General features: G+C 41.4%; 1 protein-coding gene and 1 long non-coding RNA gene across 5 annotated transcripts in view; one reads left to right on the top strand and one right to left on the bottom strand.

The window, feature by feature from the left end:
- The window catches only part of LOC104002295 (uncharacterized), a 52,528-nt gene continuing 25,600 nt past the window's right edge, over positions 1–26,928 (top strand). For all 4 annotated transcript variants that reach the window (XR_002939616.3, XR_008539571.2, XR_008539572.2 and 1 more), the window contains exons 1-3: positions 1–43; positions 23,710–23,747; positions 25,142–25,295. This is a non-coding gene — a long non-coding RNA (uncharacterized LOC104002295). The remainder of the gene's footprint in view (positions 44–23,709; positions 23,748–25,141; positions 25,296–26,928) is intronic.
- SLC28A2 (solute carrier family 28 member 2) lies at positions 19–26,928 on the bottom strand. The gene is made up of 18 exons (XM_510372.7): positions 26,788–26,928; positions 25,770–25,866; positions 25,546–25,634; positions 16,961–17,052; positions 15,823–16,006; positions 15,044–15,185; positions 14,298–14,411; positions 13,900–13,977; positions 13,403–13,483; positions 12,905–12,985; positions 11,486–11,611; positions 11,270–11,400; positions 10,688–10,856; positions 9,531–9,728; positions 8,790–8,871; positions 6,698–6,796; positions 6,307–6,418; positions 19–3,683 (listed from the first exon to the last, which is right to left on the bottom strand). The coding sequence occupies exons 2-18, from the start codon at positions 25,848–25,850 to the stop codon at positions 3,566–3,568; spliced, it is 1,977 nt and encodes a 658-aa protein (XP_510372.1). The 5' UTR covers positions 25,851–25,866; positions 26,788–26,928; the 3' UTR covers positions 19–3,565.

The following is a 26,928-nucleotide window of genomic DNA, read 5'->3' as shown; positions in this document are numbered from 1 at the left end:
GCCTGGGAGCGCCTCTCGCCCCGTCGCGTTTATCGAGGACACAGTGAGTTCTTGTTTTTCCTGTTCCCTCCTGCATTTGACAGTGTTCTGCAGACACTGGTGTTGAGATTGGCATGCTTCCCGCATTTACAGCGAAGCCCTCTAAGAGGGAGAGTTTAGGCCAGGTTTACTTTAAGTAGGAACCTGAGAATTTAAAAACCGAATTAAAAAGTTGGCCCCCGCCCTGGAGGGAGATAGAGTCCCCTTCTCTCATGCTTCCTTGTGTGAACTTAATTTCATACATTACTCAACAAATCGATAGCCATGAACTCAGGTTCCTAAATGATAGTAATGGTATTATTACTACTATAATCTATAATAGTATTAACTATGGTATTATAGTAAGTATAGTAATACTATTAGTAACAGCTAATAGTAATAGCTAACCTTACATTAGACTTGGAGCGAGCAGTCACGGTTTTGTTCCCTGCTGTGGTTTGAATGCCTCCTCGGAAACTCATGTTGAAACCTGTTCCCCAGTGTGGCAATATTGAGAATGGGGTCTTGAAGAGGTGATTGGGTCATGAGGGCTCTGCCGTCCGGAATGGACCAATCCATTCATGAGTTAATGGGTTATCACGGAGAGGGACTGGTGGCTTTATAAGAGGAGACCTGAGCTAGCACACTGAGCCCCCTCACCATGCGATGCCTTACACTGCCCCTGCACTCCGCAGAGTCCCCACTGGCAAGAAGCTCTCACCGGGTGTGGCCTCTTGACCTTGGACTTCTCAGCCTCCTAAAACATAAATTCCTTTTCTTTATAAATTACCCAGTTTCACGTATTCCGTTATGAGCAACAGAAAACAGATAATCTCCTTACAGCAGTGTCACTGTCTTTACCTATAAGGTGGGTCTCACTATCTTTATTTTATAGATGAGGATGCCAAGGCACAGAGAAGTTAAGGAACTTGTCCAAAATCACCTTAGTGATAACTGGCAGAGCTTGAATCAGAATTCAAGTAATCTGGCGTCATGTCCAATACCACTAACCATTGCATTCTGCTGCCTCTCAGAAATAACCAGGCATAGAGTAAAATTCATCTGTAGTTCAAGAAACAATTTATTGAAGCTTCCTTTTTCTGTCAAGTTTGGAAAACGGGAGAGAAGATAGGAATCGAGACTGAGAAGACGACCAAGTGGTTCTGAGCTGAGAGAATTGGGAAATTGAAGGAGGTAGATTAGCTAAGGGAAGATACAAGTACCTGAATCCTTCTAAAAATTTTTTTTATTGAGGTGAAATTCACAGAACATAAACAGCCATTTTAAAGTGAACAATTCAGTGACATAATATTCACAATGTTGCACAACCACCACCTCTATCTAGTTCCAAAACATTCCCATCACCCCAAAACCCCAAACTCGTTAAGGAGTCACTCTCTAATCCCTCCTTCCCCACGCCCTGGCAACCACCATCTCCCTTCTGTCTCTATGGATTTATATATTCCGAATATTTCATCTAAATGGAATCATACAATAATAAGACTTGTGTCTAGCTTCTTTCGTTTAGCATGTTTTCGGGGTGCCTCTACATAGCATAAATCAGTACTTCTTTTTTTAATGGGTGAATAAAATTCCATTGTGTGTACGTAACACAGTTTATCCATTGATGGACATTTAGACTGTTTCCAATTTTTGGCTATTGTGAATAGTGCTACTGTGAACATGCATGTACATGTACTTGTTTGAGAACTTAGTTTTGATTCTTTTGAATATGTATGTAGGAGTGGAATTGTGGGGCTCTGTGGTAATTCTGTGTTTAACTTTTTGAGGAACTCCTGTATCCTTTTGAAACCCTTCCTTAAGGCTGTAATGTTAATATAATAAATAATATTAAATATAATAAATATCTAAAATATTTTGAATCAGAGTTTCTGAGTCTCAGCACAATTGATGTTTGGGACCAGGTAATTCTTCGTTGTGGGAGAGCTGACCTTTGGTTATAGGAATTTTAGTAGCAATATTGGCCTCTACTCACTAGATGTCAGTAGCATCCTCCCACTTTAATCACCGATAATGTCTGGAGACACACTGTCAGATGTCCTCTGAAAAGCAAAATTGGCCCCCTTCCCACTGAAAATTACTGTTTTAAAGGCTTCCCCATAAACTTGGAGCAAATGTGGCTAGCACTAAAGCAGAATACTACAACAAAGTAATGGCCTTTAAGAAATTGATATTCCTTAGAAGTCTTCCTTAGTATACAGGAAGTATTTTTTGTTTACTGTGTAATGTTGTTAAGAAGTTTGCAGATTTACACATGTTTGACAACCAGAAAAATCTTATCATTAAATATTCATATACCTTTCAAAGGTAACATCAGTAATATAAATCCAGCTCATCCACAATGCCAATAAATATAGCTTCTCCCCCGTCCTAGGCAAATTACATACTAAATCACATTTATAGCACACTGCATCACATAATTTTTAAGATGGAAACTAGAAGCATGATTTGTAAGACTTTTTTGACATAGTAATACTTATTTTTTCTTTATTTATTTTATTTATTTTATTTTTTGGTGGGTGCTTCACTTTATTTTATTTTATGAAGTTTTTTTCTTTTTTTATTATTATTATACTTTAAGTTTTAGGGTACATGTGCACAATATGCAGGTTAGTTACATATGTATACATGTGCCACGCTAGTGTGCTGCACCCATTAACTCGTCATTTAGCATTAGATATATCTCCTAAAGCTATCCCTCCCCCCTCCCCTCACCCCACAACAGTCCCCACAGTGTGATGTTCCCCTTCCTGTGTCCATGTGTTCTCATTGTTCAATTCCCATCTATGAGTGAGAACATGTGGTGTTTGGTTTTTTGTCCTTGCGATAGTTTACTGAGAATGATGATTTCCAATTTCCTCCATGTCCCTGCAAAGGACATGAACTCATCATTTTTTATGGCTGCATAGTATTCCATGGTGTATATGTGCCACATTTTCTTAATCCAGTCTATCATTGTTGGACAGTAATACTTATTTTTTCAAATAAAAGTTCAGGCAGGGCCCATGAGGAATGTCATTTTTTGGTTCAGCCAAATAATGGAAAAACAAAAGCTATTTTTCATTATTGGGATACAGTGAACCAAAATGAATTTTTTTTTTTTTTGAGGCAGAGTCTCGCTCTGTCACCCAGGCTGGAGTGCAGTGGCGCGATCTTGGCTCGCTGCAAGCTCCGCCTCCCGGATTCACGCCATTCTCCTGCCTCAGCCTCGCGAGTAGCTGGGACTACAGTCGCCCGACACCACTCCCGGCTAATTTTTTGTATTTTGAGTAGAGACGGGGTTTCACCATGTTAGCCAGGATGGTCTCGATCTCCTGACCTTGTGGTCCACCCGCCTCGGCCTCCCAAAGTGCTGGGATTACAGGCGTGAGCCACTGAGCCCGGCCCAAAATGAATCTTTTACATTTACTGTTACTTACTGTTAAACATCTTGGTGAGTGAGTTGTGGGCACCCTGAGTACATAAACACCTTTGCAATCACAAAGCTGTTAAGATCAAAACTGTTATGGAAATAGATCAAGCAGCCTTAGGCACAGACGGTATTGTTGTAGAATCCACAGCAGTTAGTAAGGGCCATAGCACTGAACTCCTTATCTTCCCAGGGACCAGAAAAAGAAGGAGGGTTGGTGCCATTCAGAGAAGTACTGCAGTGAGAAACCAGAGAGGTACATAAGGGGTCAGACAGGAACAAAGCAACAAAACATATCAATAAGTTATACTAAGCAGCTGAAAACAAAAACAAAAACCTGTAAATTGACCCATCAGCCATGACCAAATAGAACCCAATTATGTTTCTTTTCTCATTCATTCCCAAGATAATACTAGCAAGAAACCATAAACTATGTGCGTCTGTTCCTTTGCCCAACTCCTAACCATAGTCCATTTGGAAATTTCCAGATATCCCTGAGTCAAATGTATGGCTTATAATGATTTAGTATTGAATTGATTCTGAAAAGTAAGGTGGTATTCCAAGGCCACCTTCCTCTTGAAAACAGCTTACACTTAATTAGTATAAATTAATTGGACAAAAACGTTGTCTTTCATATTGTAGATGCTAATGATCTTCAGTATGTGGCTTTAGAAAATCCACCAAAATGCCACAAGAACATAAGAATCAGGCAACATGATGAATGCCCGTGTCTACAAAAAGTAAAAATTAACCAGGCATGGTGACACATGCCTGGCCTGTGGTCCCAGCTATTCAGGAGGCTGAGGTAAGAGGATTGCTTGAGCCTGGGCCAAGATTGTGCCACTGCACCCCAGCCGGGGCAACAGAGTGAGCCTGTGTCTCAAAAAAAAAAGAAGAATCAAAACAATGCCAGAGCAATGATGAATCCAGCTCATACCTCATCTTTAATAGTGCATCAAAAGAATTTTTTAAAAAATATGTTAGTTGCCTTCTCTGATGATAACCTCCAAACACAGGAGGGGCAACATTCATTCACTTGGCCCAGTAACCTTTTAAGCAGCCAGCACCTGAATATCTACCTATGTAGTGAACAGACCACTTAATAACTTCCAAATCTTTGTTTGTTTGTTTGAGACAGGGTCTCACCCTGTCACCCAGACTGGACTGCAGTGATACGGATCACGGATCACTACAGTCTCTAATTCCTGGGATGAAGTGATCCTGCCACCTCAGCCTCCCCAGGTAGCTGGGACTACAGGCACACACCACCATGCCTGGCTAGTTTTGTTTTGTTTTGTTTTGTTTTAGTAGAGATGGGGTTTCGCCATGTTGCCCAGGCTGGTCTTGAACTCCTGAGCTCAAGCGATCCTCCCGCCTTGGCCTCCCAAAGTGCTGGGATTGTAGGTGTGAGCCACTGTGTCTAGCCCATAACTTTTAAATCTATCTCCAGCTCTGATTTCTCTCTTGAAGCCCAGACCTGAGGTGGCTTTTGAGTACCTTCACAGGGTGGTCCTGCAACTACCTCCAAGTTAACACATCAAAAACTGAATTAAGGCTGGGCATGATGGCTCAGGCCTGTAATCCCAGCATTTTGGGAAGCCAAGATGGGAGGATCCCTTGAGTCCAGGAGTTCAAGACCAGCCTGAGCAACATAGTGAGACCCCATCTCAGTACAATAAATCAATAAATATAAAAAACAAAAACTGAATTAAGCCATAATCTCTCCCTTTTACTCCCATTCCTGAAACTAGTCCTCCTCTTCTGTGAATGAATGGCACCCCTTACACCCACTTGCTTATGCCGGAAAAGAGATAGTCACTTGAGACTCCTTCCTCTTCTTCACCCCACCTCTTCCTCCTATCTAGCCAATGATCAATCCTATTGATTCTACTGGATCTAGTGTATCTCCAACCTCACAACCACTTAGTATCAATTCTTACCATCTCTCACTAGGACTATTACAGCAGGGTGTTTGTTGGTCTCCTTGCCATTCAAATGGCTACCAAAATAATATTTTGAAACAGCATAGTTGATCATGCCAGTGTTCAGAATTCAGCAGGTCAAAACCTAAATTCTTTAGTATTTCATACAAGGCTTCTTATGATCTCTCAGCCTTTTTTCCCACAACTCCCTTCACTCACGCATATATCACCACCAATACACACACACCTTTTGATTTGAAGGCACTAAACATTCTAGTTCCTCAAATCTTTCCTTTTGTGTGTTCCAAAACTAGTTCCTTTAGCTTAATGACATATCCTCTTCTTTTCATATTCTAGATTTTGGTAAACAAGTTCATTTTTACACTACCTGAACTCATCATGATTTTATAAATACAACTTTATCCTCTCTCAGTTTTCTTCATTTCTGTCTGAAGAAGCCTATAATATTTTAGCCACTTTAACCATTGCTAAGTCTACCTATAACCTACCTGTATTCCAATCACAATAAGTAATTTCTTTTTTTTAATTAATATAAAATAGAGACAGGGTCTCGCTATGTTGCCCAGGCTTGTCTCGAACTCCTGGGCTCAAGCCATCCTCCCACTTCGGCCTCCCAAAGTGTGGGATCGTGGGTGTGAGCCACCATGCCCAGCCAGTAGAGTAATTTCTTATCAGGGAAACCATTTTTCTTCTTCCTTTGCTGCTCTACTTCTCAGTAGCCCACTAACACAGGTAGACCCTGTCGCTGGAGCATACTAAGCTAATAATGAAGATGCAGCCAATAAGAGAAAAGAACACTGATCTAGGCCATTACCAATACTCACAGCCCTTATACACTCTATGCAACCTCAACAGCATTACCGTGGAGACCTGAGGGCCGTGTGTGAGAGAAGGGAATGGGGTCCTGGTGCTCACCTCTGAAAGAGTCCTCTGCAGCACATGTAGGTCTCATAGGTTCTATTGGTGAAACTTGTGTTTGGGAAGGAGACACAGTCAGCTTCAGCTCCCCTGGGGACATAGAGGATTCCTGGATAAAGGAGACAGAGGTACTAAGGGGAAGATCTGACACGTGCTTCTCAAGGCTCTTTATTCTTTTGGCACGAATTGTGGACACTCTTGATTAGGTGCCTTTGCCATGTATCTGTGGAATGGATGGGTAAATCAATATTCTGAAAGACAGCCTGTCATGATCTAGGGAAGTAATCTCTGTTGCCCCTGTACTCAAGGACAATTCTACCTTCCTCATATTATTCCTCCAACCATCACCCTCATGCAGCAGTATCTCCATCAGAGCTGAGACACCTACCTGCCATACAGGCACTGATAAGGGATACACAGGCCCCTGTGAAGAGGGCCCTGACCACAACCTTGGACAAGTCACTCTTCCGGTGAGGTACTATTGATGCTGCAGACAATAAAATAAAATAACTTCAGCTTTTCCCCACCGAGGCAATCAGGTATATCCCGTGAGCCCCCACTTAGAAGAACGCAGAGAAACAAAACACAGCTGGTGAAGAGCATCCTTATTACCATCCACCTGAGACTGGCCAGTGTTGCCCTAAGAAGTGTGTGTATACATTAGTCCTGAGGGATCACTAACTTAGACTTTCCTCAGATCAAGTATTGAGTGTCTGACCCTCACTTTAATGGTTCTGTGAACATACCCAAGATGTATCTGGATAAAGCAAGGCTCTGGGTTTCTCCAGACAGGTACAAATGCCTGGCGTTCACTGCTTGAGATATGCACTCTTAAGCCTGGACCAGAATTAGATGGACTATTTTGAGACAGAGGGCTAAGGAAAGCAACACTCATTGTGTGGCCTAAGACTTAGCCACACAATGCATATCCCACTGCTAGATGGCAGTCTCATAATCGGACAGTAATCAGGCATCAAGACTAGAACAATACAGTCAGGTGTTTAACAGAAGGGGAAAAGGTAAACTGAAAGGGAATTATTTCACCTTTCAATTAAATTGGCTACCAAGTACATGAATTAAATGACTCTACCCCAGAATATAATTGCCTTTAAAAAGGGATACACTGAGCTATATTTCTTATTATAATCTACTCCTTCTAAGATTCCTTCCTTCCTTCCTTCCTTCCTTTTCTTCTTTTTTTCTTTCTACAGGACCTCCCCATGTCACCCATGCCAGAGTGCAGTGGTGCAATCACAGCTTACTGGAGCCTCGATCTGAGTTCAAGCAATCCTCCCACCTCAGCCTCCCGAGTAGCTAGGACTACAGGCATATGTGCAAATATGCCCAGCTAACTTTCAAATTCTTCGTAGAGACAGATTCTCACCATGTTGCCCCAGGCTGCTCTCAAACTCCTATAGCAAGCAATCTTCCTGCTTTGGCCCAAAGTGTTGGGATTACAGGCATGAGCCACCACATCCAGCCTAAGATCCATTTCTAACTTGGATCTTCCAAACTTGGGATCTGCTAGTCACCCCTGTGCCCCTGCACTCAAGGACAGTTCCACTTTCCTCATATTATTCCTCCAACAATCACCCCCATGCAGCAGTATCTCCAACAGTCTAAATATATCTGTGTCTGCTTCAAAGACCCACTCCTTTAACATTTGGTACTTGCATATTTAAATCCAACACTTTACACCACTCTCTCTTACTGTCTATCTGCCTTATGTGCCTGCTGCTTTTATTTGTTTTAATTCTTTGTGTTTCCATGAGGATGACTAGTGAGCAGCCTAATTTCAAAAAGTGTCTTCACTACTGAATAAAATACAAGACCAGGTGCGGTGGCTCACGCCTGTTATCCCAACATTTTGGGAGGCCAAGGCAGCAGATCACTTGAGGCCAGGAATTCAAGACCAGCTTGGCCAACATGGTGAAACCCCGTCTCTTCTAAAAATACAAAAAAAAAAATTAATGGGCATAGTGGCACACACTTGTAATCCCAGCTCGGGAGGCTGAGGCATGAGAATCACTTAAACCCAGGAGGTGGAGGTTTAAGTGAGCTGAGATCACACCACTGCACTCCAGCCTGCACAACAGAGTGAGACTCTGTTTCCAAAAAAATTAAATAAATAAATAAATAAATATCTTTATTTATATACGCACTACTCCAATTTAATGGCAAAATTGAAATAATATCATTATATTTTCTTCCTCATAGAGAAAATTAAAATAAAATTAGTTTTTGGGGCCTCCAATCCAAAGGAAAAAAAAGTAACTGAAGTTGAGATTATAAAGGGCTCTATGCATAGCCAGGTGGGCCTGACTGCCTTAGGTCCAAGTTAACTGTAGCCTAAGAAATGGGCCCATTTCACAATGGCTTCTCTATCTGATCCCAACTTGTACTGAAGCACCAGGACTGCCCACTACAGAAGCTGGGATCTGGCTGTCTTACTGGGGAGCTGGGAAAATGGATGAACTCACTCAAGCCTCCAAGTGTGATTCCTATGGAACTAAGATTGGCAAATCCACAGAGTGAAAATGTTGTAATGATTTCAGCTCTCACCTAGGGAAAACAAAAATAAATAAGCAAATAAATTCAGTCCCATGCGTGCGGTCTTATAATCACAATAGAAGTTCCAGAGTACTGACAGCCCCCAATCTTTTCCATGGTTTCCCAAGGAACATGAAAGGATGCTCAGAAAACAACTGTTCCCTGAGTTACTATAGGGATAATGACATGGAAACTACCATGGGTCTCATTGCCCAACGCTGTTCTTGTTGAAGGCTATGAATAACGAGAAGGCCTGGGAATGAGAAGGATTGCGAAGGAGGAGGAGAGAGGCAAAGGGAAAGAAAAAGAATATTAATTTGCAGCAATTTAAACTTATAAATGAAGAAGGGGACCTTAGACCATCAAAAGATAGTGTCTGCCCTGGACTGCCCCAGCTGTAAAGACCCAGCAATTACATTATAGAGAGAAGTTGGGTCACAGTTGGGGCAGTGGTGGGGGTGGCGGGGGGAAAATAGCATGCAGACCCATAATAGCTCAGGCGCTGCAGATGAGGCTGCTAGGTAGGCTGTTCTGCTTGCTTTGTAGTTAGATCTGCGACCCCAGAAAGGCATCTGCAGGTCTGCAACAAACCTGTTTGGCACTTTCTGTCTACCCTCAGATAACCATGGCTGAGACCTCACGGTGTTTATGCTTTTTGGATTGTCACTTACAGAAATCCACTGTTTCTCTCCCTCAATCCACTCCTCCACTCCAGAGAGACGTTTGTTCTTGTATTGAGACAGTTGCTGATAAGCCACAAACTCATTTATGAAGAACTTGATTCCCACCATCTCAGCCACCATTGGACAGTCTGTCCACTCTACACCCATCATGAAAACCATGGGCCTTAGGAGATAGGAGCAGATGACCTGAGTGAAAGAGAGATATCACAGGAAAAGGAAGGACTAATATAACAAAGGTCAGGTGCCAAGGACCTTCTCTGGAGCCTTGGCCTAATCTCCTCCACCCTTCTATTCATGCTCTCTCTTGGCTTACTGTGGGTCAGAAGGACATGCATGGTTGTTTTTTTTTTCTTATTATTATACTTTAAGTCTTAGGGTACATGTGCACAATGTGCAGGTTAGTTACATATGTATACATGTGCCATGCTGGTGTGCTGCACCCATTAACTCGTCATTTAGCATTAGGTATATCTCCTAATGCCATCCCTCCCCGCTCCCCCCACCCCACAACAGTCCCCAGAGTGTGATGTTCCCTTTCCTGTGTCCATGTGTTCCCATTGTTCAATTCCCACCCATGAGTGAGAACATGTGGTGTTTGGTTTTTTGTCCTTGCAATAGTTTACTGAGAATGATGATTTCCAATTTCATCCATGTCCCTACAAAGGACGTGAACTCATCATTTTTTATGGCTGCATAGTATTCCATGGTGTATATGTGCCACCTTTTCTTAATCCAATCTATCATTGTTGGACATTTGGATTGGCTCCAAGTCTTTGCTAATGTGAATAGTGCCGCAATAAACATACGTGTGCATGTGTCTTTATAGCAACATGATTTATAGTCCTTTGGGTATATACCCAGTAATGGGATGGCTGGGTCAAATGGTATTTCTAGTTCTAGATCCCCAAGGAATCACCACACTGACTTCCACAATGGTTGAACTAGTTTACAGTCCCACCAACAGTGTAAAAGTGTTCCTATTTCTCCACATCCTCTCCAGCACCTGTTGTTTCCTGACTTTTTAATGATTGCCATTCTAACTGGTGTGAGATGGTATCTCATTGTGGTTTTGATTTGGACATGCATGGTTGAAGGGCTACCTAACCACATCCCAGAGGGACAGCCCAACAAATGTAATCCTTTACCTGGAAAGTGAGCCCCGGTATGTCCACCAATTCCCCCAGCCAGGAGAGGGCAGCATTGATGAAGGCCAACACAGCCAAAAAGGCAATCAGGTTGGCTGCTACATTAGTAGCAAGGCCTATGGCATCTATGGCTCCGTTGCTGGCAGCTTCCAGGACATTCCTCTCCTTCCTGTGGTTATTGGGCAGAAGGCAAGAGTAGGGTGTCTACAGCAGTCTCAGCCCCTCAGAGAAGAGAAATCCCACTGTCCCTATTGTGTGGGAGGAGGGTGCAAGGCCAATGTAGAAGGTGACAGGGGTTCCTCAGTGACCCTATTAGTGGAAATTACTCTGAAGCAATATCAGATATAATTGTCATGTAATTGCATGGATGGCAAGGACAGAGGGTACTGGCATGCAGAAGCTAGTGCCAGGTGGGAGGGTTAAATGAAGAAAACCAGCATGATTAGCAAGCAGCAGAGATAGGCAAGAAGGAATATGGAATCACATTATTCCCCCTCAGGGAGACTTGAAGTCTCTGCCACCACAGTGCCACTCTTAACTACAGCTCACCATCTCCCAAAGTATATGCCTCCTTGGACTCACCCACGGGGCAGCTTTACCCCCTCCTCACTCTTGAACTTGGACTCCTCCACTTCTGGATACGCTAGCTTTGATAAGGCGAGAGCACAAGGGGCGGCCATCACAGAGGCAGAAATCAGGGATGATGCATCAACCTGTGAGGTGCCAGACTTAGGCATTAGTGTTTCTATCAAACCCAACTCAAGTTCACCCAGGAGTGATCAAGCAGACTATGCCTACCCCAAAGGCTATGAAGGCTCCCAGCACAGTGCCAGAAATGGTGGCAAACCCTCCAGTCATCACCGCATGGATTTCAGAGAGTGTCATGTCCCCAAGGTAGGGACGGATGAGCAGAGGTGCCTCTGTCTACAAACATGGAGAAAACAGTCAGATTCCAAGAAGGTGTAACTCCCCATGCCAGAGTGCCCACCCCAGCCCCAGGGGCTGGACCCACTAGACACACATCCATCCAGTGTGAGCACTGTTCAGTGAGCCACAGCTTCACTTAGTGAGCACGGAGCCCGGCTGTCAGGCCCATCCAGCTTCTGCCCTACTTCCTCTGGCACCCAATCATGTCCTGGCTGGCATAGTTCTCACCTGTTTCTATACATGCTTGTTTCATCTATTGACATGTTAAAATGTTATAGAAGAGAAATGGTATATTTTGTTTGTATATTCTCAATGTCTAAAGCCACACACTTACTGAACTTATGGGATGCAGTGCACTTAATGAGAACATATTAGATGCTTAAACAGTACTCATTAAATGAAATACAAATAGATGATCCAAACCCCCTGTTTATGGATCAAAAGAAATAATGTTTGTGAAAATGTTATGAAATTATGAAGGGCCATCTATGTAAGCCATATCCAGCACTGACCTAAGATAATGGTATCTATTATTTAACAAGTGCCAACTATGTGCCTAGCACTGTGCTAGATGCTAAGGACATTGATATAGGTAAGGCAAAGTCCTTACTCTTAGAAGCTTATAGTCTCACATAGGAAACTAGGCTGATTATGGATAATTTCAGCAAAATGTGGAGTGCTATGGTAAAGTATCCAGAAGTACTCTGAAAACATTTCAGAAGCAGCCTAGAGCCTTGGGAGAGAAAGACCTCAGTACTAACTCCCTGTGAATGTGACAAGTCATTGTCCCCAACATTGAGCTGATCAGTCAGTAGCACATATGGAGCACCTACTCCATACAGACCAATGTACCAAGCAAGTATTATGGGGAAGAGCCTGGGCGTTAGCGATGAGCAAGACAAGTGATTTCCTCCTTAGAGACCCTGGAAACCAAGTACTGCAGGGAGTCACAGGGAGAAACCAGAATGAGGATCAAACACCCTTCATAGCCTCCGAAAGGGGATATGAATTGGACCAGGACATTCCCTACATTCCTACGTAGGAAGTGTTCATTGGAAGTGGTGAAGGCTATCCCTCCAGATTAAGTATTACCAGGGAAGTATTTTTAGGCGCAAAGGGTGAACGCAATGAGCAGAGTCTTCTTTGAGCTGCTGAGTTATCTCTCATCCAAGATTGGCTGCCCCACAGTCTTCATTTATTTGACTTTTCAGAAGGAAAGCATACTCTTGTTTTGTGCCAAATTCTCAGTTCCTCAGAGGGAAGAAGACCAAAAGTCCTCAAGGTGCTTACCATACCCACAAAGATGTTTCCTGCCACAGCCAGGGTCTCTGTAGCAGTGGTGCCCATAGTGATTTGTAAAAACCAGGCGACCTAGAAGAATACAGAAACCTAAACCATTAATGTTAGCAGGAATCTTGGAGAACATCTCGCAAAACTCCTCCTCCTCCACTTTACTGATAAGGAAACTGAGGCCTAGAGAAGTAGAGCAGCAAGCCCAGGGCCAAAAACCAACTTACAAACAGAGCCTTGACCAGAACTCAGGACTCGTTGCCTTTAGAACAAGTACATTAAAACTCAGTATCAAAGGCAGTCCAGCTCATCTTCTCTCTGCTCTGCCCTCAGCCTACCTAGGGCCTCGGCTGACAGTTTGCTATCAGGCATGCTTGAGAGGGCCTGCCTTTTCCCATTGTTTCTAACACTCTAGACCTTAGCTATGGGCATTTTTCCAAAGCTGACTGATGACAATATGAAGGCCTGTCTCCTGACTGGTGTAAGAGAACTACTCACCTTCTGAACTACCCATTGCACAAGGCCCAGGTAGTAGAGAATGGACATCACACATCCAAAGAAAATGATGATTGGTAAGGCCTGTAATGAGAATGGTAGCAGGTGGTGAGATGTTACATTGCATACTCTGTGTTTTAGGCTTCTAAGTTAAGCTCTTAGCATTCCAAGGGTATCTCATACAGTGTAGGTATTCAGTACCTACACAAACTAGTTTAGGGATACATTTACAATGTATTAAACCCATTGTCCCACCAGTACTAAACCACAAGCTGTTTTCTGACCCTTTTCCCCCAATTCTCATTTCATCTAATTTTATGATGGCAATGACCACAGGGAAGAAGATAGATGCCATTTCCTTTACTGATGGGGTTAAACCCTCTTCTTAGGGTCAAATTGGTATACAGGGGCACTGATCTCTTGGACACACACTTTCATCCTCTGCTTTATTCCTCTACCCCTCCATAGACCATCATTCCTGCCCATAAAATAGGTATCACCTGAAAAGCAAAGACATCCTTGACCAGTGTATCCCCAAAGACAAAACTGGAGCCGGCCACAGTGTAGTTCAGGAAAATCTGAAGGGAAAAAAAGAAAAAGACAGAGAATAAGAATGAAACCCAAAAGGACACACAGGAAGACGAGACCAGCCCCATGCGTCCTGAGGACCTACTGTTGCTACTGAGGTTGGCCTCCCTTTGACAGCCCAGGGGCAGGCTATGTCCCCATGAGCTCTTTATTCATATTCTTAGCTGTATCCTAGTACACTCTCTCCTTTCCCAACCAGATCTTCCACCACATCATTAACAAGATACAGCCTAATCTTCTCATGCTGCTCTCAAATCTCCTTTCTCTAGGGTTCTATAAGAGAAAAGCCCTCGCATTTAATTTCTCATACCTGGACCTGCTCTCCCAGCCACTGAAATACAGTATATCCAAGATCAGTTCTGATGACCAAGATCCCAAAGACAAATTGAAGACCTAGGCCCGAAAACACTGTCCTCCAGGACACCTAGGATCAATAAGAATATTATTCCAATGTGAGTTCTGCTAGTCCATTACCTGGTTGGAGTTTTAAACATGTACTCTGGGTGGAACCAACCTAGAATATTAACAGTAAGTCTAGGGTCTGATGGCATAGGGAGCAGGGGCAATGGTAGGGAGAAACAGGGCAGTAATATATAAAAAGCCACATATGTTCATAAGGTTTTTAAAAAATGTGTCTAGAGGTTAGATGACACTTATACACACATATATGCATGCATACATACAAATAAAAGTTTTATAAATCAATATTTTAACAGTATTATCTGCACTGCGTGTTGATTTTCTACTGTATTCTATTTTTCTCTCCTTCCTTATTTTTTTTCTTTTGTTCTTTCTTTAACACTGGCCTAGATTCGCAAAATTGGTATCAAGATTCATTAATGGATCACAATCTACAGTTTGAAAATAAGTGGTCTAGGGCCTCTGAGAATTTTTTAAACTTATCTTAGAAACAAAATTATCAAAGAGGCAAATTCTAGGGGTTGTTACGAACTAGTTCTATGCCCTTGTAATTAACACTTGATGCATACGCTTTATGATTAGCACTTGGCCCTTGGCCATGTGTTGCTATACCCAACCCAAATACCCAAAACTCACTGCACTGTGGTGTTTGGAGCAGGCAAAGAGGATAAGGACGAACATGCAGATTCCTGCGAAGGGGATCAGCTGCTCTGGCCTTTGGGCTGTGTCTAAAGCCAACCACAGTATAAGGCCAACCAAGGAGACTCCTGCAAACACCCTGAAGAAGGAATGCCAAGACCATGTCATCAACCCAGTGAATGAAAAACAAATAACTTACAGAGAGTCTGAAAGTTATTCTCTCACTCCTGGCCTGTGATCAAAGGCCATGCATGTGCCATTGTTAGAGCTGTGGCTGCTGTAGACGCCAGTTCAGAATATACACGACTGTAAGTTTTCTCTTTAAACTCTAAGGAATTTTAAAAGGCACCAGTGGGTGCAGGAAGTCTAGGAGACTAGAGAGAAAAAAGCATAAAAAGTATCAGGGAACTAAGGGAGACACCAATGACCACCAAATCAATTTGATCGCTTAATGTAGCTGCGAGGCTCTGTGTTCTGATTACTTCACTGAAGAGGAGTATGATTTTTCTCATTTCTGACACTGGCTCTGATGACAATGAGACTAAAACTCTTCTCTGAAACTAAACTCCTCCTGCCCCCCAGCAATGTTGAGACCCAAGGCTACAAGAATCTGGACTGAGGTCCTGTGCTCAGAGGCCTATTGTTATTTTTCTCTGCGCTTTGGTTCTGAAAAGCCTATGTGCAGGTCTGAGAGCCTGCTCAGCAACTATCAAAAGAGAAAAAAGGAGGTGGACTGGGATAAGCTGTGAGGCCAGGTATTGAGATTCTTATCTTACCATTTCGTCCAAAGCCTCAGGCGGGAGTTTTCAAAGGGCTTCAGACATCTTGTTAATTTTTTGCCCAGGAGCTTTTTCAAAAATGAGTGAACCAGGACAAAGATCACCAAGCAGGTAATGACAAACAAGGCCAGTGCCCTCTGGAAATTCAAGATGCAAGCTGCCAGGAGATAGGCAGCATAGGCTAAAAAGAGAAGAAGCAGAGTAAGGATCAGCAAGGCAGTGCTTCCAATGGGCAAACGAAACTCCAGTCATGAATGCCTGGGACTTAGAGCAAGAAAAACCCTCCAGAGACCTTGCCACCCAGCCCTACTGTCAGACGGAGCTGCACTTCTTGAGGCCAGGATAGATGTCTAACTGTCTTCTTCTTGAGGATTCCCAAAGACAGTCTGACTTAATGCAAAGACTGCGTATTTACACTGGTCCCTAATGAAATCTCATTCCCTTCTATTTTATCTAATATCCTCTCTCTGTCCCTTGGAGTAGATTTGATCAGTGTTCACCATTAGACTCTTCAAAAGTCAGTCATCTCCCCTTGAAACTTTATTACCCCAGTCACTTTAACCTTGCCTCTGGAACAAACCATGTAAACAAAGCTACCACTGGGAAGTGCAGCCATGTGGACCTCATCCCATGGCTCTCTTACTCATCCCAAAATATAATTTTTGCTCCCACCATCCCAGGTGCCTCCTATTTTGACATTAAAGCCCCATATACCAATGACAGTATGTTTTAAACAGAGCTCTGCTGTCTTTTAAGAATATTTTATATCATTGATCTTACTAGTAAACCAGCAAATAAGTAAGGTATAATACAGGCTTCTGTCATCAAGGCTGTAAGAATCATGCACTCCACCAAATCAAGCCACTAAAAAAAGGATAAGCCCCCATTCTCTGAAATATTTTAAATCCATCAAATAGTACACTTTTGAAAAATAGTTTATTCTCAGATTTCACTTATTCCTACAAGTGCAATTCAATACATTATGGTTTACCTACAAGTAGTTAAGATTGATACATCAAATAGCTTTTTAGATCAGTTTTGAATAAAAATGCCTTCCACCTGGTAATCACCTTGACACAAGGGAAATTTCTAAAATAACTGTGTTTCTCACTTTCATGAATTCTCAATATCTCACCCAAACACAACAGGCCCAACAGGATCTTCTTGAACAAGCTGGCGTGTGTTTTGCAGAAACTTCTTGCTTTGCTGAAAGGCCACCGACTCCTCCTAATAAGAACCCAAAAGTTAAGATACAAGAATTACTCCATCCCATTTCTATTAATTCAACTCTCAGAATTCAGATTACCTAACACAAGGCAGAATTAGCTCTTAGTCAATGAAGAATATTCTTCAGCCAGGAGGAAGTTAGGTAGTGTCCTGCAATGCCAAAAAGGGCAAATCAAACTGCTGGTGGGCAGCAGGTCAGAATACCCTACTCAGCCCGAACTAGCAATATCCTTGGTAGTCTCCTACCATAGAAGTGGGTACTGCTCATGTCAGGGGTCTACTACTTTCCTTTCCCATTCTGAAAGGACAGAGGATTGCTAAGCTTCCATATTCACAAGAGGGCCTATTCTTCTTAGAGGCAATTTGGCCATCCCTCCCTAAAAACCAAACAAACCTATGGCCTTGAACAGTCAGCCAAATGTGCATTGACAGACAGGAAGGAAAATGCTACCAACCTCAAGAATTGCTCTGGATGTGCAGGCCTGAGAGAAGAGGCCCAGCAAGTAGGGATATTCAAGTTTGATTTAACAAACATGTATATAGTGCTTTCTCTATGCTGAGCTCTTTCTAAGAACTTAGCAAATACTAACTCATTGACTCCTCTTAAGACCCCTGGAGCTGTTACTATTAGCATTCCCATTTTACAGATGTGGAAACTGAAAAACAGAGAAGTTAAATAACTTTCCCAAAGTCATACAGGCTGTAAGGAGCGAACACAGAATATACACTCTGGCTTCAGCATCTGAGCTCTTAACCATCATTCTATGCCACGTCTTCCCTAGATTCCAGGGTTGCCTGTCTTTGCCACTCCTAAGTATGCTCAGCATGCTGCAGCCATCTGAGCCAAAAGCTCTAATTTCCAAAATCTTGGAAGCTCCAGAGAAGGTGATCCCAGCAAGAAGGTCCCAGTCTGGCAGTCATGCTGAGGCAGGGCAGCTTAGCCAGGGTTAGGACCAGCCATTAACTCCTAATGCCCTGGGGCTTTGGCCCATGGAGTTCCATGGCTGCCCCTCCCATCCAACACACTCCCAGTTCCTAGTCTTCCTTTTCATTCCTGCCCCCATCCCCTCCTGCCCCTTCTGCAGGAATTCCAACCCTGTGTTAGCTGAGCAGAGTGTGTACTGTGAGATACAGGTAAGCTGAGAAAGGAGGAAACAATGCTTATCACCATCTGACTGGATCAACTCAAGATGATTCTTTAGGATCTCAAGAACTCTGCTTTGCTTTGCTTTGCTTTGCTTTGCTTTTCTTCTCTTTAAGAGACAAGGTCTCACTCTGTTGCCCAGGCTAGAGTGCAGTGGTATGGCGTGATCATGGCTCACTGCAACCTTGAACTCCCAGGCTCAAGTGACCCTCCTGCCTCAGCCTTCCGAGTAGCTAGGACTACAGGTGTGCACCACCACGCCCAGCTAATTTTCTTTTTTAAATTTTTGTAGAGATGAGGTCTTGCTATGTTCCCCAGGCTGGTCTCAAACTCCTGGGCTCAAGTGATCCTTCCTCATTTTTCCATGCTTAATAGAGAAAGTAGTGAGTAAAAGGGGCAGCATACCTGAGGACATCATTATCTTTGGAACATCATTTGCAAAGTATATCAAGGAATGAATTTAATTTCAATCCTGGCCTTCCCATGTGTGCCAGATATCTTTGGTGTGCTCCTCCAGCACCACTCTCCACTCCACTCTGTGCCCTGGGAATTGAACTCATGTAAACTACATCAATGTACTCCCATGTCCTCTGGCTTATCAGGTTGGGTTCTGCTACTGGGACCTCCACAGATGATCAGAGTGTATGAAAAGACAGTTCAATGTGTTGAGGAGGTCTTTTTATCTGACTTTCCTGCCAGGTGCTCTTAGATCTTATTCCTTCAGGCCTACGAATAGTAACTGCTCACTGCTTCAAGACTTTTGCTTCTTGCATTATCCTTTCTTATGGTGTCACCATACCTCATACATATCTTTGTAATGGTCTCTTTGTAAATAAATTCTCCTATAATTATCTTAATTTAAGTATGCCATCTGTTTCCTGTTGGGACCTAAACCGATGTACTAGATAAAGCTAGTTTAAAATTATATGCAGTCAAATGCCAGTTGAGTAAGCCTCCTGCAAAATAAGAGGCAGGCATGGACTAGTCCAAGAGTAGATATAAATTGCATGCCTAGAAAAGATTTCTTCCATCACCTCCTGACCACAACTCACTTACCATATAGCACTTACCATATAGCATATTGTCATTTTTCTGTTTACCTGTCTTTCTTAGGTTTTGAGCATATCAGGGAAAGGGGCGTTTCTGTTTTTATCTTTGTATTCTTGGTGCCTAAATTAGTGCCTAGCACATACTATTATTGCTTTAGGTCGCTAACAAGTGCCCGGCCCATAATAGATGTTCAATAAGTGTTTGCTGAATAGAAGAATAGGTAGATAGATAAACTCACAAAAATGATTTGCCTATATACTTGTGACAGACAGCTAGAAAGTATGAAAGTATCATTTACAGTGGTAGCAACATCATTCAGGGTATTAATTTTGTACTTCTTTTTAAAATTGACAAAAATTGGCTGGGTGCAGTGGCTCACACCTGTAATCCTAGCACTTTGGGAGGCCAAGGAGGGAGGATCACTTGAGCCCAATAGTTCAAGATTAGCATGGGCAATATTGTGAGACCCCATCTCTAAAAAAAAATTTTAAAATAAAATTGACAAAAATTGTATATGTTTATGGTATACAACATGATGCCTTAAAATATATATAAATTGTGGAATGGCTACATCAAGCTAATTAACACATGCATTACCTTACATACCAGTTTTTTTAATGGCAAGTGCTTAAAATGTACTCTTGTTTGTATTTCATCATTTATAAAATGTACTACTATTTTTATACACTAAGAAAGAAAAACACTGCCAATTAAAGACTTGAACAGGCACTTCACAAAAGAGAATATTCAGTGGCCAGAAAAAGCTGAAAAGATGCACAAGTTCCTTAGCCATTAGGGAAATACAAAGCAAAGCTACAATGTGATAATACTACACACATACAATGGAGACAATGAAAAAAGACATGCTCTCATAACACTGCCAGGGGAGTGAAATTTGGTAAAAATATGTTTAGCATCTGTTAAAGCTACATAAACCTACACATACCCTATAGCATGGCAATTCCACTCCAAAGTATATACCCAATAGAAAGGTGTATTTATCTTTACTGAAAGACATGCACAAAAATGTTCATAGCTGCACTATGATAGCAAAAGCATAGAAACTACTAAAATTCAGACCCACAGTAAAATGAGCAGATAAACTGTGGTAGATTCTTACAATGAAATACTATACAGCAATTAAAAATGTACAAAGTACAATATATTCAATAATATGGAAGAATCTCCAAAACACAATGTAAAGCAAAAGAAGCAAAAGTATATATATGGTATATTTTCATTTAAAGTATACATTAGACTTCCCATATAAAGTCCAAACACAGGCAAAATTAATCTATGATGCTAAAAGTCAGGATAATGATTACCCTTAGGGAGGCTGACTGAAAGGAAACATAAAATGGTTCTTGGGTATGGATAATGTTTTGGTTCTTCATCTGGTCGATGGTCATATGGGTGTATTCACTTTGTGAAAATTCATTAAGGCTTATGTTTATTTTTCTGTATGCATGCTATGCTTTATTAAACATTACACTAAAAAGGCAAAAAAAAAACTGTACCAGTTAAACTATGGCATGCAGTCCCAAAAACATAAATTAATAATAATAATAAAATAAAATTTGACAAAAAAATATATAGTATATATATTTTTGAGACGGAGTCTCAGTGTTGCCCAGGCTGGAGTGCAATGACATGATCTTGGCTCATTGCAACCTCTGCCTCCCAGGTTCAAGAAATTCTCCTGCCTCAGCCTCCCGAGTAGCTAGGAGAACAGGTGCCCACCACCATGCCCACATATTTTTGTATTTTTAGTAGAGACGAGGTTTCACCATGTTGGCCAGGCTGGTCTCAAACTCCTCACCTCAAGTGATCTGCCTGCCTTGGCCTCCCAAAATGCTGGGATTACAGGCATAAGCCACCATGCCCAGCCCCAAGGAATATTTTTTAAAGGAAAAACTAATGCAAATACATGAGCCATCAAGTTTTAATGTACATTGTAAACAATGATATCGTGTTAAGTACTCAGAACTGTGTCAGTGAAACAAAAGATTTAAAAATAAATCCAAATCATCACATTAACTTAATAAAGTCGAAGCAACATCAGAATAGAGAAAGAACTCACAATTTAATAACTTGCTAGAAAAGTGGGTATCGGTATGGAAAAGCATCAGCTTAAAGCTACATGTCAGATTACTCCCTGCAAAGCATCCCAGATCATCAGAGTTAATCAAACAAAAGAACAAGAAGAAAAAGAAAGAAATACTTAAAAATCAATACAGAAACAAAACAGAATTGAAAAATGTACACGTGAAGAAATTACAAAGTCTATTATCTAGATTATATACATAACTTATTAACATGTATTTATTGAATTTTGAATGTTATGGCATTTTAAGTATAAACTATGGGTAAAGCATTGTTTCCAGTGTTATAGGAGACAAAAGGATGAAATAGACATTGATCTTGCCCTCAATGTATTTACAGTCCAGTATAGGGGATATAATATACATGTAAGTCTATAACAAAATGTCAAAAGCTTAAAGTGTTATAAGAGAGGGTCAGATAGAATGTTATGGAAGTTTGGAGAAAGAAGGGACCTTTTAGTATTGGGGCCAGTGAGGTTGAGGTGAGGAGAGGCAGCATCAGGGAAAGTTTCATGGACATGATTGCTCTTGAGTTGAGCCTTAAAATATGTGTTGTATTTGGGCACAAAGACAAAAAATGAAGACAGTACACTCATAAGCAATGATGTAATGACATGCATGACATGGAGGCAGGAAATTGGGGACTACATATAAGGAACAGTTGATAGTTGACTTTCACTAGAGCATAGGGTGGCATTAGAAAGGGAATTGCAAGAGTTAATGTTGGAAAGTCAAGTTGGATACAGATCCTGGTTGTGGGGAAGAGGTTTTGGGGAGAATTGAATACCAGGCTGTGGAGTTTGGCTTTGTTCAGGAGCAACTGGAGAGCTACAGAGGTTTGTGATATAAGGGAGTTCAGACATACTTTAGGTAGTTTTGGTAGAAGCTATATAGGATAGATTGGCAGGAGGTGGGGAGAACTGGAAACAAGAAATCTATGTGGGTTCTATTAGAGTTGGTCAGGAGAAAGGAAATGAGGTTCAAAATCCAGAACTTACTTTAGTTGATAAAGAAAAGTAGGCCGGCCACAGTGGTTCACGCCTATAATCCCAGCACATTGGGAGGCCGAGGTGGGCAGATCACCTGAGGTCAGGAGTTCAAGACCAGCCTGGCCAACATGGTGAAACACCATCTCTACTAAAAATACAAAAAAAAAATTAGCAGGGTGTGGTAGCACGTGTAATCCCAGCTACTCGGGAGGCTGAGACAGGAGAATCGCTTGAACCTGGGAGGTGGAGGTTGCAGTGATCACACCACTGCACTCCAGCCTGGATGACAGAGTGAGACTCCGTTTCCAAAAAAAAAGAAAAGAAAATCACACATAGAAATATGGAAAGTAAGGCAAATGGAGGAAAATGTGTAGCTTTACAAAAATTTAAAGAAATGCAAGTTAAGGTCAGGCACATGGCTCACACCTGTAATCTCAGCACTTTGGGAGGCTGAGACATGAGGATTGTTTGGGCCCAGGAATTCAAGACCAGCCTGGGTAATGAAGTAAGACCTCATTTCTCAAAAAATAAAAATAAATGCAAGTTAGAACTTTAAGGCATGATTTTATATCTATGTAACTAGTTAACATGGTTTATATGAGAAAATATAAGGTCGATGAGACTTGAAGGGAACTGGACATGTTATATATCAGAGCAGTTTAAGGTGCCAACAACAGTTTGGCAAAAAAAAAATACCAAGATCCTTTCAGCTAAGTACTAGTATTATTCTTGTTTTACAGGGTGAAAACTGAGGTTTAGAGAGGGTAAATAACTTGCCCAAAATCTGGTAAGTGCTAGAGTCAGTGGTGCAGGGGAAGCTGGCCTGCGCTGGCTTGAGAGAAGTGATTGTTACATTTTCAGGAATTGTGCAAGCCATTACTAAAAATTAAAACTATATAAACGTATAATTAAATTACATTAAAGACAAAGGTAATAAATACTAAAAACTCATCATTTTCTAATTATTTTGCTACATTTTTCTGTTATGTGAGCTCATGAAGTTATTCATGTCTGCTGTATGTGTATGGTGGAAATTTTATATAATGATACATCTCTTCCCAACTCCTTGTTCGTGTAACCCTTTGGTTACTTGAAATCAGCCTTGTTGAGAGTTTTTACATTACAGGCGAATACTATAAATAAGGTCTTAATTTATTATTTCATCTAGACTAAAGATTAGCAAGCTGTGGTCTGTGGGCCAAGTTCATCTCACCTTCTTTTTAAAAATTAAGTTTTATCAAAACACAGCCATGCTCATTTGTTTAGTATCACCTGTGGCTGCTTTCCTACGAAAATGGTAGAGTTTAATAATTGCAACAGAGACTACATCAACCACAAAACCAATAATATTTAACTACCTTATCTTTTACAGGAAAAGTTTGCCAACCCCTGGTCTTACTCCTCATTAAGGTGAGCAAAAATATTAACCAACATTCATTGCAAAACTACATGTGGAGAGCCGGTTCTTTCTTCTTTTTTTTTTTTTCAAGACGGTCTCACTCTGTCCCCTAGGCTGGAGTACAGTGGCACGATCATGGCTCACTGCAGCCTTAACCTCCTGGGCTCAAGTGATCCTCCCACCTCGGCCTCCTGGAATAGCTGGGACTACAGGCACGCACCACCATGCCCTGCTAATTTTTAAAAATTTTTGTAGAGGCGGGTCTCACTATGTTGCTCAGGCTGGTCTGGAATTCCTGGGCTCAAGTGATCCTCTCACCTCAGCCTCACGAACTGCTGGGATTACAGGCATGAGCCACTAGCCCGGTGGAGAGTCAATTCTTAAACATTTACTAGCATACCACTGTTCAAATATAGACCCAAGCAGTGTGACTCACATGATTAACGACCACACTGCTAAGTAAAATATGAAATATCATGTAAGCATGAAAAACTTACAAAGAGTTTACTGTCAATTCAGTATATATAAAACATGATAATATAAAAATTTTTAGAGAGAAGCAAATTGTGAATAAAACAATTAAAAATTTTAAGAAGTCACTGAGGTAACTTTCAAAAATAAAGAGAAGAAAACAAAAATAACCTTTTGTTTGGAAGCTGCTCTGAATCATCTCCATATATAGTCATGTGTTACTTAACAACAGGGATACATTCTGATAAATTCAACATTAGTCAATTTCATAATTATGCGAACATCTTAGAGTGTACTTATGCAAACCTAGATGGTATAGCTTACGACACATGCAAGCTATATGGTGGATCCTATTATTCTTAGGCTGCAAATCTGTTCAGCATGTTTCTGTACTTAATACTGTAGGCAACTATAGCACAATGGTAAGTATTTGTGTATCTAAACATATCTAAACATAGAAAAGGTACAGTAAAAATACAGTATTATAATTTTATGGGACCACCATTGTGTAATGATATACACCGTTGATATACATGATTATACACCATTGTATAATGAGGTCTATCATTGACTGAAACATCATTATGTAGCTCATGACCATATTCCCTTTAGAAGCTATCCAATGTCCTCTTCTCAGCTTTTAGTGTATGACTTCTGCACTCTTTTATATATACCCACTCTTTTCCAGACCATGGAACATTGCTTCTTTCCATATGATCTATTTTACTCAAACAATTTTCTTTGACATTACTTCTGGGACCAGATCCATGAACAAATTCAAAGATTTTTCTCACTCCTCCTTCCTAGACCCCTGTTCACATAGCACTGTGGACTGTACCTTCTTCATTCTTGAGACTCTTCTCTTTTGACTTCTAAGATCTTTTTTACTGTCTTTATTATCCTTATAATAAGTCCTTCTGTGTTTTCTCCCCAGGTTTCCCTTCCTCTCCACCATTCCCAAATCTGAGTATTCCAGAAGAGCTACTGTTTTTTTAATTATATGGTAAATTCATTTCTAAAGGGATTAAAATGAATACCTACCTGTTGTTATGAAAATAAATGTGTAACATAAAGCAATCTGCAAAATAGTAAGTATACACTCAAAATCTGTTAGTCATTATTACCGTTGTTATTATTTTTATTTTCAGTGCAACCAACACTGATACTGCTGAACTCCTGTTGTTTATGGCACATGTTTAAGTTAATTAATTATGTAAGATACATATATATATGTACACATGGTAAGGTGGAGCGGTTGTGATAATACCACAAGCTGCCTGAAGGGGCAGCCCACCCTAGATCCTTTCCTAACTGAACAAGATTCCAAAACACCAGTACCTCTGGTAAGTGGAAGGGCCCAGTCCATCCCCCAGGCTGTGTCCTTGTGCGTCAGTCCTCTTGCTTCCCTCAGGCTCTACTTCTTTTTCCTACAAGCACAGGGAGCATTGGGATCAGTCATGGAGCCCTGCTAGGGATGATGGGGATTGAGAGCAGCCAAATACCCTACAGGAGGCCATGCAGCAGCCCACAGCCCTGCAGAGAGAAACAAAACTGGTGATTACCATGAGCTCCAGCCCTGGGTTCACTGTGCCAGTCTCCACTGTGGACAGAGCAATGGACTGTCTTCCACTTGCTTTCTCCATCTCCTGTTCTCCTCAACTGAAAAACAAATTCAGGGCCAAGCCTGAAAGATTGGTCATTCTGTCCTGTGGGGATGGGGAGAATTTTTAGGACCAGTTACCCATGGAAAACGCAAAACTAAAAGTCTTTGAAGGCTTAGTTGATTTCTTTAAGAACTGAGAATTGAGGAGACTGGATGTGTAATTTTTATATAATAAATAATGAAAAATAAAATCCTATTTCCTCTTGTGAATAGCTAAAGAAGGGGCAGTAAGATAGGAGAAGAGAAATGAAAGGCAGTGGAATTGAAATGAATCAGTGGGCCGCCCAGGGCCCCAGGATCTGGGCTATAAAGGTTCCTACTTGGACCCTCAACGGAAGAGTCATAGGGTAACTACTCCTTTTAGCCCCAGGGAGGCCCCACTGAGCTTGCTGAGTAAGAAGGAAACAGGGAGGAAGGCAGTTGGGAAGACCCAGACCCTAAAGTATTGCTGAACAGACAACAATTTACAGGCCTTCAAATTCCTGACTATAATGTAGCATAAGAATTGGTTTTTTATGCCCCAGAGAGAACTCATCATTGAAATTAACAAAACTTACATTTAAAATAATTAGTATGAATGTTAATGATCCCAAGTAAAGTTTTTAAACAAAATAAGCAAACATTTGGGCCTCAGAATAAGCAAATTTAATACATGGACATTCACAATTAGAATATAAGTTCATTCTGAGATATTTATTTACTTTGCAGAAAATTCCCTTCTCCATGGAATTGCTTTTGAAAATGTGATCTCTTCAAGCATTTGAAGTATAATTTTATTAAACATACATAACCAACTTATATTGTGTAAATTAGGGCCTTCCTGACTAGGCACAAAACTACCTGCATTTAGTTTAAATATGATCTCTTTAAAAATTTGTAAATTAGGCACCTGCCCTCCCCCAAACACCTTTACTTACCCCAGCTTGTGGAATTGATTCCCTCTGGCTCCTCAGTGAAGGACTGAAAGAAAAGCTCAGCTGCGAGGGAGGAGGGGCAGCTTGGGTGGGGCATGGGGGCTTTCCTGCCATTGGTTAGTTTTATGCCTTGGGCCCTCCTTC

This window comes from Pan troglodytes, chromosome 16, assembly GCF_028858775.2.
Source record: "Pan troglodytes isolate AG18354 chromosome 16, NHGRI_mPanTro3-v2.0_pri, whole genome shotgun sequence".
NCBI classification, from domain to species: Eukaryota; Metazoa; Chordata; class Mammalia; order Primates; family Hominidae; genus Pan; species Pan troglodytes.
The sequence above is the reverse complement of the archived record's forward strand: the minus strand, read 5'-3'. Positions and strand labels throughout refer to the sequence as shown.